This window comes from Lepidochelys kempii, chromosome 5, assembly GCF_965140285.1.
Source record: "Lepidochelys kempii isolate rLepKem1 chromosome 5, rLepKem1.hap1, whole genome shotgun sequence".
Lineage (NCBI taxonomy): Eukaryota > Metazoa > Chordata > Testudines > Cheloniidae > Lepidochelys > Lepidochelys kempii.
Genome location: NC_136384.1, coordinates 129,437,561 through 129,451,899, shown reverse-complemented (window position 1 = coordinate 129,451,899; position 14,339 = coordinate 129,437,561). Strand labels below are relative to the sequence as shown.

At 43.8% G+C, this 14,339-nt stretch overlaps 1 protein-coding gene across 4 annotated transcripts in view; it reads right to left on the bottom strand.

Annotated features, from left to right (window-relative positions):
- Positions 1 to 14,339, bottom strand: part of GAK (cyclin G associated kinase) — a 149,835-nt gene that overhangs the window by 23,244 nt on the left and 112,252 nt on the right. For all 4 annotated transcript variants that reach the window (XM_073345849.2, XM_073345850.2, XM_073345848.2 and 1 more), the window contains one exon: positions 12,186 to 12,356. In XM_073345849.2, the coding sequence (XP_073201950.1) occupies positions 12,186 to 12,356 (171 nt within the window). The remainder of the gene's footprint in view (positions 1 to 12,185; positions 12,357 to 14,339) is intronic.

Below are 14,339 nucleotides of genomic sequence, written 5' to 3'. Positions count from 1 at the left end.
GATGTTATTAGGCCCTGTGATGGTGTCCCCTGAATAGATATGTGGGCACAATTGGCAACGGGCTTTGTTGCAAGGATAAGTTCCTGGGTTAGTGGTTCTATTGTGTGGTATGTGGTTGTTGGTGAGTATTTGCTTCAGGTTGCGGGGCTGTCTGTAGGCAAGGACTGGCCTGTCTCCCAAGATTTGTGAGAGTGTTGGGTCATCCTTTAGGATAGGTTGTAGATCCTTAATAATGCGTTGGAGGGGTTTTAGTTGGTGGCTGAAGGTGATGGCTAGTGGCGTTATCCAACTATACTCTCAGCCCAGCAGAAGCAGCTGTTCTATCTCGGGGCCTCTCCTTCTGTCCCTCCACCCCCACGAACATGATACAGTTCTGTGGTGACCTAGAATCCTATTTTCGACGTCTCCGACTCAAGGAATATTTCCAAAATACCTCTGAACAGCATACTAATCCACAGAGGTCTCCCTACCAACACTACAGAAAGAGGGATTCTAGGTGGACTCCTCCTGAAGGTCGAAACAGCAGACTGGACTTCTACATAGAGTGCTTCCACTGACGTGCACAGGCTGAAATTGTGGAAAAGCAGCATCACTTGCCCCATAACCTCAGCCATGCGGAACGCAATGCCATCCACAGCCTCAGAAACAACTCTGACATCATAATCAAAAAGGCTGACAAAGGAGGTGCTGTTGTCATCATGAATAGGTCGGAATATGAACAAGAGGCTGCTCGGCAGCTCTCCAACACCACTTTCTACAAGCCATTACCCTATGATCCCACTGAGAGTTACCAAAAGCAACTACAGCATTTGCTCAAGAAACTTCCTGAAAAAGCACAAGATCAAATCCGCACAGACACACCCCTGGAACCCCGACCTGGGATATTCTATCTACTACCCAAGATCCATAAACCTGGAAATCCTGGGCGCCCCATCATCTCAGGCATTGGCACCCTGACAGCAGGATTGTCTGGCTATGTAGACTCCCTCCTCAGGCCCTACGCTACCAGCACTCCCAGCTACCTTCGAGACACCACTGACTTCCTGAGGAAACTTCAATCCATCGGTGATCTTCCTGATAACACCATCCTGGCCACTATGGATGTAGAAGCCCTCTACACCAACATTCCACACAAAGATGGACTACAAGCCGTCAAGAACACTATCCCCGATAATGTCACGGCTAACCTGGTGGCTGAACTTTGTGACTTTGTCCTTACCCATAACTACTTCACATTTGGGGACAATGTATACCTTCAGATCAGCGGCACTGCTATGGGTACCCGCATGGCCCCACAGTATGCCAACATTTTCATGGCTGACTTAGAACAACGCTTCCTCAGCTCTCGTCCCCTAAAGCCCCTACTCTACTTGCGCTATATTGATGACATCTTCATCATCTGGACCCATGGAAAAGAAGCCCTTGAGGAATTCCACCATGATTTCAACAATTTCCATCCCACCACCAACCTCAGCCTGGTCCAGTCCACACAAGAGATCCACTTCCTGGACACTACAGTGCTAATAAACAATGGTCACATAAACACCAGCCTATACCGGAAACCTACTGACCGCTATTCCTACCTGCATGCCTCCAGCTTTCACCCTGACCACACCACATGATCCATCGTCTACAGCCAAGCTCTGCGATACAACTGCATTTGCTCCAACCCCTCAGACAGAGACAAACACCTACAAGATCTCTGTCAAGCTTTCTTACAACTACAATACCCACCTGCAGAAGTAAAGAAAAAGATTGATAGAGCCAGAAGAGTTCCCAGAAGTTACCTACTACAGGACAGGCCTAACAAAGAAAATAACAGAACGCCACTAGCCGTCACCTTCAGCCCCCAACTAAAACCCCTCCAACGCATTATTAAGGATCTACAACCTATCCTAAAGGATGGCCCAACACTCTCACAAATCTTGGGAGACAGGCCAGTCCTTGCCTACAGACAGCCCCGCAACCTGAAGCAAATACTCACCAACAACCACATACCACACAATAGAACCACTAACCCAGGAACTTATCCTTGCAACAAAGCCCGTTGCCAATTGTGCCCACATATCTATTCAGGGGACACCATCACAGGGCCTAATAACATCAGCCACACTATCAGAGGCTCGTTCACCTGCACATCCACCAATGTGATCTATGCCATCATGTGCCAGCAATGCCCCTCTGCCATGTACATTGGTCAAACTGGACAGTCTCTACGTAAAAGAATAAATGGACACAAATCAGATGTCAAGAATTATAACATTCATAAACCAGTCGGAGAACACTTCAATCTCTCTGGTCACGCAATCACAGACATGAAGGTCGCTATCTTACAACAAAAAAACTTCAAATCCAGACTCCAGCGAGAAACTGCTGAATTGGAATTCATTTGCAAATTGGATACTATTAATTTAGGCTTAAATAGAGACTGGGAGTGGCTAAGTCATTATGCAAGGTAGCCTGTTTCCTCTTGTTTTTTCCTACCCCCCCCCCCCAGATGTTCTGGTTTAACTTGGATTTAAACTTGGAGAGTGGTCAGTTTGGATGAGCTATTACCAGCAGGAGAGTGAGTTTGTGTGTGTATGGGGGTGGGGGGGATGTGAGAAAACCTGGATTTGTGCAGGAAATAGCCCAACTTGATTATCATGCACATTGTGTAAAGAGTTGTCACTTTGGATGGGCTATCACCAGCAGGAGAGTGAATTTGTGTGGGGGGTGGAGGGTGAGAAAACCTGGATTTGTGCTGGAAATGGCCCACCTGATGATCACTTTAGATAAGCTATTACCAGCAGGACAGTGGGGTGGGAGGAGGTATTGTTTCATATTCTCTGTGTATATATAAAGTCTGCTGCAGTTTCCACGGTATGCATCAGATGAAGTGAGCTGTAGCTCACGAAAGCTCATGCTCAAATAAATTGGTTAGTCTCTAAGGTGCCACAAGTACTCCTTTTCTTTTTGCGAATCTCACTAGTAAATCACTGAAGAGGAGAAAATGGGCTTTTCTAACTCTGAAAGGACACCAAACATTTGGTGTCCTTTCAGAGTGTCCTTTCAGAGTCAGAAGTGCTAGATACATTGGCATTTATTAGTAAATAATATTTAGCGCCTCATGTTAGCTTTGAGCGTTCCCTCCAACAGTTTGCTGAGAAACTAACAAACACTTTTGCAACGCATTTGTGCTCTTTCTTTTCTTGACTGCTAGGGCAATGGGTGACCAGAGATGCAGACTGAAAGGAGGGATTAGAATTGTTCTATCTTCATGTGACACACAAGCTTGCAATTGTACAATTCCACTCAAGATATCCATTTCCTGGTTTGGGGGGAAGGGAGCACCTGAAACCTGAGGATATTTATGTTGCACTGAATGAGGATTTTAGCGCATGCCATGCTCTTCCCCATGGCAACAAGCACCATCCTTGCTGCCAGCCAGCCTTTAAGAAGCTCTCTACTGACTTGAGGTTTAAGAAAAAACACTATTCAGTCCTGGGGAGGAGGGGGCATAGCAGAGCCTCTCTCATCAAGAGAGTATAATTTAACCAAGGCGTACTTACCTGGGCTGTACTGTAATCATTACAAAAGTATCTGCTATCCATAACAGCCACAAAAGGAGAATACAAAAATCCACTTGCAATTTACTCATTCACAGAGTAAAAGGAGGCTTGGTGCAGCTTATGTATGGAACACCACACCTCAGTGCTAAGCAACTTCAGCTGATTTTCTGAATCCATTGGTTATGGCAAAGAAGAAATTTCATACAAATGTTTCACACACTGGGTCATCATTAAACACGTACAACAGAGCAAATGCTACTGGGGGAATTGCAGCAAAAAGTTCAATTAATGCTCCCCGCACTAGCCAGGGCACAGCTTTGATGGGACAGAAACACTGGAGACTCTTCCTGGGGCAGGAAAAGATCTGAATCGGAACAGCTGAGGCAATGTTCCACATGCCCATTCCTTTTCTCCACTCTACCTCCACGCCTTCCTTGTGTGGGGACCTCCATTTCTCTCTTTCCACCCCATGGTGCAAGACCTACAGGACAAAAGCAGTGGGCCACATGCTGCATCTGGCCCCGTTGTGTTGCCAATGGACAGTTGGGGTCATACTGTGACTAAGTGATTGGCTCCTGTCTGTTCCTTGCTTGGGCGATAGGGGAGGGGAGTTTATACACTTTGTGGACTCTTCCTTTCAGCCACATCCTTCCCACCCTTAATCTAGTTGCTGGATCTCAGGGGTGCCAGGAGCTTGGTTTATCACCAGTTTGGGGGTCTGAAAGGGATTTCGCCCATATGACAAAACTAGCATATTACTGTGTGGGCTTTTTCACCTTCCACCTGGCATCCAGGAGGGCTGGTTGGGGAATTTAGGTTACAACTGCTGCAAGGCAGGCTCCTGTGAGGTTGGTGGGTAGAGGGTCCAATTGATGTCCTCATAGCCTAAGGCCTGCATCAATACACACAATTCCCTCTTCACTCCAGTCTCAGCTCTGCAGAAAGCTATATTCATCACTCATGCTTTTCCTGCTCACTTTCTGCATGCTCTGATCTCCTCTGAGCAGTTCACCTTGCAGGGTTAAGGACCTCTTTGGCCAGACTTTCAAAGGAGCTCAACTCCCATTTACTCACCTACATGAAACGGCCCCATTTTCAAGAGTGCTTATTACGCAGTAACTCCCATGGAACCCTAATTTAGTTTTCATCAACACATCCCAAAGGTATTTTCTTGCCTAAATATCTATGAGGAGCATAAACCCAGAGAGCAGAAATAAGTTGGAAAGGGATTTAATGCCCTTACATCAAAAAACTCAGTGTCCATGTTTGCTGTATCACAGCACTGAGATTCTGTAACGGAAGTGACAGCAGAAAAAAAAAAAAGATGGCAATTAAGCAGGATGCATAATTAGAGCCCTGCGTGGATACAAAATTTGTATCCGCATCCAATCCGCAAAAATGGTCCGCAGATATAAAGCGGATATCCGCAGATTTGCAGGGCTCTACACATAATACAAATAGAGACATTTCTTCTTGAAGATGAGCTCCAGAAAAGGCTTTGCACCCATGCAATAAACAAAGCAAGGCAGACTCATTTACAGCAGCTACCAATATCCAAACAATTAAGGCCCATCTTCCATCTCTAATAGTGAAAGTGCCATTAAGAAGTTCCAGCTGCCACAGCTGGGTCAAGAGCTTACACAATGTGTAACTTGACTAAAATAGCTTTTATAAAGCAGCTGAGCCTAATTCATGGTATGGTTTGTAAAAGCCATTTTATCCATTGTGCCCTCCCGACACTGGTGACCCAAACACACTAGCTGAAATGTGACCAGACCAACAGCTTTAGAAACAGAGACATGGCCTGGACCTTACTGTTTAGGGGACATGGCTAAACAAGGGCTAAACATCCCACCTCCATCTATGAACCGCAGAAAAGCTCCTAAGTGAACATGGTTAACTGCATGAAAAGAACCTCCGAACAGGAAAGACCACCTTTGACTGCCTTCATCGGCATCCTATTGCTTGCTCTCTCATTTTCCCCCAGGCTGACACCACTGTTGCTCTCAGTTTTTATGTGGGTGAACTGTACTATTTTTCTGTAAACATCATTTTGTATGATCTTTGGGGCAGGGAATGGTCTAACTAGGTAACTAGTTTTGTGAAACATCTCGTTAGTTTACAGTAAAAATTCAGTGATTTTTAATAATGCTTTTGCCCTTTTGCTTTGTTCCATCCTGCCTACATGACAAAGTGAAACAGTGTGGCTCAATTCCCCTACCTGAAGTGCATAAGGACCTTTAGGCATTGTCTAAACTACACAAATAGTCACAGTTTCTTTTTGCCTGTGCAGACAGAACATCTTGCAACCATGTTAAAATAGGCTTGTGATGGGGTATACAAGCCCACACCGGGAAAGGAGGAGTAAAAGGACAATACTGGGCCCACCTAGCCCTGCCCCTCCAACCCTGCAGAGCCTACTCCAAGTGGAAGCAGAGTTGAAAAGGAAGCAACCCAGCTCAGAAGTGGGGAGAAGTGCAGACGTGCCCCTGCAGGCTCCTGGAAAAGGGATTACAGACACTTCCCTGAAGCACCAAGATGGTATGCTGAGCCCAGTGAGGCTAACCATTTGGTTTCCTTTTTATTTTCTGTTTCCTTATCTGGGACCAGCAGCAAACGGAGCAGTGGTAGCAAACGACCCAAGGAGGGTAAAACAGAAGGTTCACCACCCCCCTCCAGAGGTCAGTGTTGCTGACACTTCGAGGGCCTTCGTTCGGAGCACAGTGGAGTGGGTGAACCCGCTCTCTCCTACTACTACCCTTCCCCCAAAGATGAGTGGACGTTAACCACTAGGCTACCAAGGACGCTAATACAATCCTGTCATGTTTAGACATATATATCCATCAGGATTCAAGTGTCAGTAAGCCTGCAAGCACTTCTTAAAGACACAACAATAGTAGATATGAAGCTAACACCTAACACCACTGGAAATGAAAAGTCACATGTTCAACCTGTTTACTCTGACCCTACACGAAGCGGTGCCAACTGCGCAAGTTTGCTGTTCCCTTGAATAACCAGGTAGCTGGGTTTTTCAACTGTCACCAAAATCCATATAAAACATTAGCATGCCTTTTTCGAGGAATTTCTTCATTTTTATTTTGGATATTATTTAAAAGGGCATTATATTAGAATCTGGAGGGGTTTTTTGTTTCTTTTTTTTTTTTTTTAAATTAGTCGACTTAGAATTCAGGCTGACAGTCCCTTCAAAACAATTCCCTAAAATGGTTATAACATGGCTTTTTCAAAACCAGGATTCAAAATTGTGTTTTAATATGGTCAGCTCTGTAGTGTAGACAGAACTTTTGTGGCTTCAGATAAGCAGGTTTCCAACAAACAAAACTGAAAAATTTAGGTTTACTTTTTTGTTACAAAACAGGCTGGGACAGTAGGTAGTGCAGTATATGTACTTTAGGACTATTGTAATTGTTCAGACACATTACATGATAGGTGAGTTAGTCTGGACCTTGATATGGGCTTGCTCTCAGTGACTGTGGCTGATGAATTCAGACAATCATCACAACTCCACCAGTCCCTTCATTCATCAAACCAATGAACGATAGAGAAATACCCAGGAAGCTGGGAAAGACGGCCTCTGAGAGTCAGATACAGGGTAGGATTCCAAATCCAGGCAAAAGCTTTTCCCGCTTCGTCTGCCCTAATTTCCTACCAAAAAAATTCCTCTTCTGAGGGACACCTGTTATCAAAGTAGATACTGAAACTTTCTATGCCATTATTTTCAGTTGCACAAGTGATGATTTATCAGACAGCCTTCATATTGATCGGCTATACAGCAGCTCAGCTGAGAAAATGCAAATGGGCCTTACCATTGTATAAAGAAACAAGAAAGTATTGGGATGCGCCTTTGAGAAGAAAAAATTCTTCACTGCTTGGTATTAGTCAACAATCCCCCTGCACTTCTATATTATCCCTAGTTTCAGATGTGATTAATGAGAATAGGTAATGTGTATATTCAGTTTTCCTGCATCATTAAACAATTGCACCTTGCCCTAAAGCATGAAAGATTCCCCAACACACATAGCTGGCATCTGCTTCAATTTTGCAAAGGGAAAATCATTTTCAAGTAATATCTTGCTTTGAAATGAGTCCAGTGTGGGTAGTTTTATAAGCCTAGAGAGAGCATAACATGATAATTACACTTATTTACAATATAGACAAGGTATGTCCAGCCAGATCCCTTTGACTGGCCTCTTATTTTAAGAACAAACTACTGTGGGATCCAATATTCCCATGCCCAGTTTTGGATACCATTTACAGACGGCCCCCGACTTACGCAATCGTTCCGTTCCAGAAAGCCTTGCATAACTTGAATTTTGCGTAAGTCGGAAACGTAAACCCATACGTTACGCAAAAATTTCCACAACTCGAAAATCCTATTTCTGACTTATGGAACTTTTTCCTAAGTGCGAATTTGTGTAAGTCGGGTCTTGCATAACCCTGGGAGCGTCTATATACGTGGCTAATACTCAAATTGCAATATGGCACACTGCAAAGTAATCTAGTACTACTCCATCAAGTACAAGAGGTTGTCCCAAAACAAACATTTCCACAAAGCAAGCTTCTGAGAAGAAGAAAGTGCCCCTGGATGTCAACTAGAGGAAAAAGCAGAGCTGACGAAAAGGTATTACTATCCCCTTACTACCATTCACACCTTCTAAGTTCACTCTTAACTGTATATAGCTCACACAACCATTCTTCTGGTTCCACATATTTATTCTTCCTAGCCTTGTACTTGACTGCATGGCAAAGCTGAAAAAGTTGCATGGCTGACCTTGTGCCAAACCACAGCACTTCCTCCAACATTAAAGGAAACAAAATCCCCACAGTGGCAGTGAGTGGTAATCGTAGGACCCACAGAGGATATTGTCCAACATGCCTTATGGAATCTGGGCTCGGTCTTGGTGTGCAGAAACTACCTCTCTTCCACAGGGAACTTCTAGGTTTTAGAAAAATTGTGTGCACCTCGCCTGAGGGAAAGGCCAATGCTATTTGTCATGTTAACCATCTAGGAGGACCTCTTCCTGAGACAGTAAGAACTACTCCACTTAAGAAAATGGAGGATTGTGCCCCTGAAATGCCATGGTACATATAACCTGATTCTAAATGGGTCCCTTGCCACTGAGCTCCTGTTTTGACATTGTTAAATTATGAGTGGGTATTTCAACTTTACAAGCCTTTGAATACAGTCTAGTACTCACATTACGATAATCTCAATCACCACCAGGGCTCTTCTCTGCTTAGTGCTGTACAAAAGTAAAGTTAGACCTGCATCCTGCCTCAAACTGCTTACAATCTGGAGACAAGATGCAAGCAGTGAATAACAAAAGGCGGTAGGGAATGAAGACAGTTATATCATGTGGTTTACAAAGACTAACCATTTACACAACATTTGCTCCCATCCCCAGGAGAGAGTGACCTAGGCCCACTACCTATAGTTTTCTTCATTCATTTGCTTCGCCTTCTAGGTAGGCCACTCCCCAATCTCCCATTTACCTGACATTATTAGCCCTTTATTTAAAAAAGATGCAGACTATCCCCAGCACAACATGGGGAGGAGGTGACCAGCCCTCTATGGAAAAAGTGGTTCGGGACTATTTAGAAAAGCTGGACGAGCACAGATACATGGGGCCGGATGTGCTGCATCCGAGAGTGCTAAAGGAGTTGGCGGATGTGATTGCAGAGCCATTGGCCATTATCTTTGAAAACTCATGGCGATCGGGGGAGGTCCCGGGCGACTAATCTAATTGCCTTCTATGACAAGATAACTGGCTCTGTGGATGAGGGGAAAGCAGCGGACGTGTTGTTCCTTGACTTTAGCAAAGCTTTTGACACTGTCTCCCACAGTATTCTTGCCAGCAAGTTAAGGAAGTATGGGCTGGATGAATGGACTATAAGGTGGATAGAAAGTTGGCTAGATTGTCAGGCTCAACGGGTAGTGATCAATGGCTCCATGTCTAGTTGGCAGCCGGTATCAAGTGGAGTGCCCCAAGGGTCGGTCCTCGGGCCGGTTTTGTTCAATATCTTCATAAATTATCTGAAGGATGGTGTGGATTGCACCCTCAGCAAGTTTGCAGATGACACTAAACTGGGAGGAGAGGTAGATACGCTGGAGGGTAGGGATAGGATACAGAGGGACCTAGACAAATTAGAGGATTGGGCCAAAAGGAATCTGATGAGGTTCAACAAGGACAAGTGCAGAGTCCTGCACTTAGGATGGAAGAATCCCATGCACCGCTAAAGACTAGGGACCAAATGCCTCGGCAGCAGTTCTGCAGAAAAGGACCTAGGGGTTACAGTGGACGAGAAGCTGGATATGAGTCAGTGTGCCCTTGTTGCCAAGAAGTCCAATGGCATTTTGGGCTGTATAAGTAGGGGCATTGCCAGCAGATCAAGGGACGTGATTGTTCCCCTCTATTCAACATTGGTGAGGCCTCTTCTGGAATACTGTGTCCAGTTCTGGGCCCCACACTGCAAGAAGGATGTTGAAAAACTGGAAAACGTCCAGCGGAGGGCAACAAAAATGATTAGGGGACTGGAACACATGAGTTATGAGGAGAGGCTGAGGGAACTGGGATTGTTTAGTCTGCAGAAGAGAAGAATGAGGGGGGATTTGATAGCTGCTTTCAACTACCTGAAAGGGGGTTCCAAAGAGGATGGATCTAGACTTTTCTCAATGGTAGCTGATGACAGGACAAGGAGTAATAGTCTCAGGTTGCAGTGGGGGAGGTTTAGGTTGGATAGTAGGAAAAACTTTTTCACTAGGAGGGTGGTGAAACACTGGAATGCGTTACCTAGGAAGGTGGTGGAATCTCCTTCCTTAGAAGTTTTTAAGGTCAGGCTTGACAAAGCCCTGGCTGGGATGATTTAGTTGGGGATTGGTCCTGCTTTGAGCAGGGGGTTGGACTTGATGGACCTCCTGAGGTCCCTTCCAACCCTGATATTCTATGATAACTCTAAGAGGATGAGCCCCTGTAGGGAATTAGCATCTCTGAAATTTCCATTAGGTGGAGTTTTAGAAAAATATCCTTATTCCAGGGTCTCTCATTATTCCTTGGGCAATTCATCATGGACATGTGGCATAACATTGCTTTGTTCTAGGTAGGAAATACAGCTTGAGCTCACTTTGTTTTTGCCCATTATGATTAAAAGTATGTCAAAGATATTTCTCGTATTTAGAAAACTCTGAGATCTATATCCTTTACAAGGGTAGCTAAGTTTCATTATCCTCGTTTTACAGCTATGGAAACCGAAAGAGAGGGATTGTGACATCAGAATAGAACAAAGTTTTTCTGAATGGCAGTCCAATGCCCTATCCAGGGACTACCTGCACAGAAAGATGTTCACATACTGATATGGACTGTACTGTATTTTTTATTTGCTCCATAATTCAGACATGTTTCTAATACAGATTTCAGATTTTACAATAAATTAAAATCAGAAGGTGTAACTATTATGGCAAACGTATTGCATGACAGTTATACTTCTGAATCACATCTCACTGAATATTAAACAAAATTAAATTGAAAATCCACAAAGATTCATTTTAGCTTTATTCCAGAAATTGAGAATTTAAAGGGTGACACAGAATTCTTGTGCCTTCAGTTTTTAATTAACAGGGATATATATTTTTAAATTTTTACAGTCCAAATCAAGTAACTTGTTTCTGTTTAGTAAAGCAACAATGTAGTCTACAACTTCATTAGATAGTATCTGAGTTCACTGACAAAATTAAATGGATGATTTAATCGTTAAATGCTGTTGGGTTACTTTAGATACACAGTACTGGGAAACTGAAATTGCTTTTGATGAGTATATTGGTGAGTTGCCACTGAGTGATAGTTTGTATTACTAGCTCTCTCTGCATTTATAGAAAATCGATCATTTTACGTGTTTATTATTATTATATTTGACTAGGATAGAATGCTCATTATAGCAACTCTAAACTCTCCCACTTATACTCTTTTTACTGGAATTTTTTTATGGTAATAGCATTAAAAGGAAGCACATGGAGAAAAGGTACCTATGGTAGCCGGAAGAAATCATTGAAATAAATTAGCTCCAAGTATTATATAATGTAGCCTATAAATATATTTTAACAAAATTACTTCAGTACAAGTAGTTCCAACTAGCCTCAATTCTGAAATGTTTAAAGGAAACAACATTCTTCTAACAGATCCTAATCCAGAATCACTTGTATTCTTCTACTTTCGCTTTCCAAGGCCTTAAGAACCTAAGATATTCAAACCTAAGCATGTAAATCATATTTACATTTAGTAATCTAGGTAATTTAATGAGATTGAAAACACAGCTCTCTGTGTAACCTCAGTTCTACATTGTCATCTCCCAGAAGACAATTAAACACAGGATTAGCAAAAGGTTAGCAATCTTGGCAAAATAACTGTACCAAGATTTACTACAGTAACACTATACAGGAAATACTACCATCTGGACATGTTCATCTGCGCACCGGGAACATGGAGCTTATTAAAATAGCAGCCACAACAAGTGGATCTGTTAGATGCTAATCAACCTTGACTAAGCTGATAGAGTAAAGAACTAAACCCGGGGAAAGCCACAGAAACCCTTATCAAAAAATCATGCCAAAAGTACACTTACCTAAATGTAAGAAGTCTGAGCTGGAAGAAGGAGGTGGTGCACTTTGTGTGGAAGGAAATACACTAGATGTAGATGTTGCATTTGGATTAAGAATATCTCCAAAGAGATCAGGACCGGACAGAGTCGGCTTCTCAGATCCTGATGACATTGTGAATGGGTCAAATGGATCAGCTAAAGAAAGAGGCAGAAAACAAAATTATCTTGAGGGCAGGTGTTACTGCAAATAAAAATCACAGGAAAAAACTTACACCCTCTTGGGCAGGGGCAATAAGGTGAGGTCATGGGTGTCAACTGACGAAGCCTTTTGAAGTTTCTCTTCTTTACAGCAGGAGACAACCATCTGTCCCTGCCCCCCAGACATTAGTACTTACATGCTATTAGACAAGCAGAGCATTTCAGCCAATCACAGCCAGGGAAAACAATTATCCCTTCAAATGTAAATCCTTACTGACACTATAAAAATTCAGCCACAAGGCTCACTTTCTCTACACAAGCCGTTCCCTCAATCTTGAGTCATTCATTTCAAATCAACCCACATTTATCCAAAAATTCACATTAGTAGGGAGATTTTAAAAAGACAGTGACAAGATAGCAATCCCAGAGCCCCAGATAAACTGTAACCAAAGTGGGCTGTTAAACTAGCAAAAACAAAACAGAAAAGCCACAGTACCAGGAAGGCATGACTAAAGGTGATTAAGGTACACAAAGAGCATGACGCAAGAGCTGGAGAAGACAGCAGCACAGTGTCTAGGAGGGAGCTACTTCAGTGACCGCTGTCAAGGAGAGAAATAACTGGAACAGTATTTATAGCCAGCAGGGGATGGCACGTGATAGCTAGCAGGAGGCTTGGCTCAAGCTCTGCTCTGTACCTGTTGCCCTCAAGGGTCAATAAACTTCAAGAACTAAGGGACTTCTACCAGTCTGACTCCAAAAAACTAGATCCAGGAGTGATAATCCGGTCCTGATGTATCTTTAGATAACATGATTATATTGCATATGATGCTGTAAAGCAGGGGTGGGCAAACTTTTTGGCCCGAGGGCACATCGGGGTTGCAAAACTATATGGAGGGCTGGGTAGAGAAGGCTGTGTCTCCCCAAATCATAGAATCATAGAATATCAGGGTTGGAAGGGACCTCAGGAGATCATCTAGTCCAACCCTCTGCTCAAAGCAGGACCAATCCCCAATGAAATCATCCCAGTCAGGGCTTTGTCAAGCCTGACCTTAAAAACTTCTAAGGAAGGAGATTCTACCACCTCCCTAGGTAACACATTCCAGTGTTTCACCACCCTCCTAGTGAAAAAGTTTTTCCTAATATCCAACCTAAACCTCCCCCACTGCAACTTGAGACCATTACTCCTTGTCCTGTCCTCTTCTACCATTGAGAACAGTCTGGAACCACCTCTCAGATAGTTGAAAGCAGCTATCAAATCCCCCCTCATTCTTCTCTTCTGCAGACTAAACAATCCCAGTTCCCTCAGCCTCTCCTCATAAGTCATGTGTTCCAGACCCCTAATCATTTTTGTTGCCCTTCACTGGACTCTCTCCAGTTTATCCACATCCTTCTTGTAGTGTGGGGCCCAAAACGGGACACAGTACTCCAGATGAGGCCTCACCAATGTTGAATAAAGGGGAACGATCACGTCCCTCGATCTGCTCACTATGCCCCTACTTATACATCCCAAAATGCTATTAGCCTTCTTGGCAACAAGGGCACACTGCTGACTCATATCCAGGTTCTCGTCCACTGTCACCCCTAGTCCTTTTCTGCAGAACTGCTGCCTAGCCATTCGTTCTCTAGTCTGTAGCGGTGCATTGGGTTCTTCCGCCCTAAGTGCAGGACCCTGCACTTATCCTTATTGAACCTCATCAGATTTCTTTTGGCCCAATCCTCCAATTTGTTTAGGTCCCTCTGTATCCTATCCCTGCCCTCCAGCGTATCTACCACTCCTCCTAGTTTAGTATCATCCGCTAATTTGCTGAGTGCAATCCACACCATCCTCCAGATCATTTATGAAGATATTGAACAAAACCGGCCCCAGGACCGACCCCTGGGGCACTCCACTTGATACCGGCTGCCAACTAGACATGGAGCCATTGATCACTACCCGTTGAGCCCGACAATCTAGCCAACTTTCTACCCACCTTATAGTGC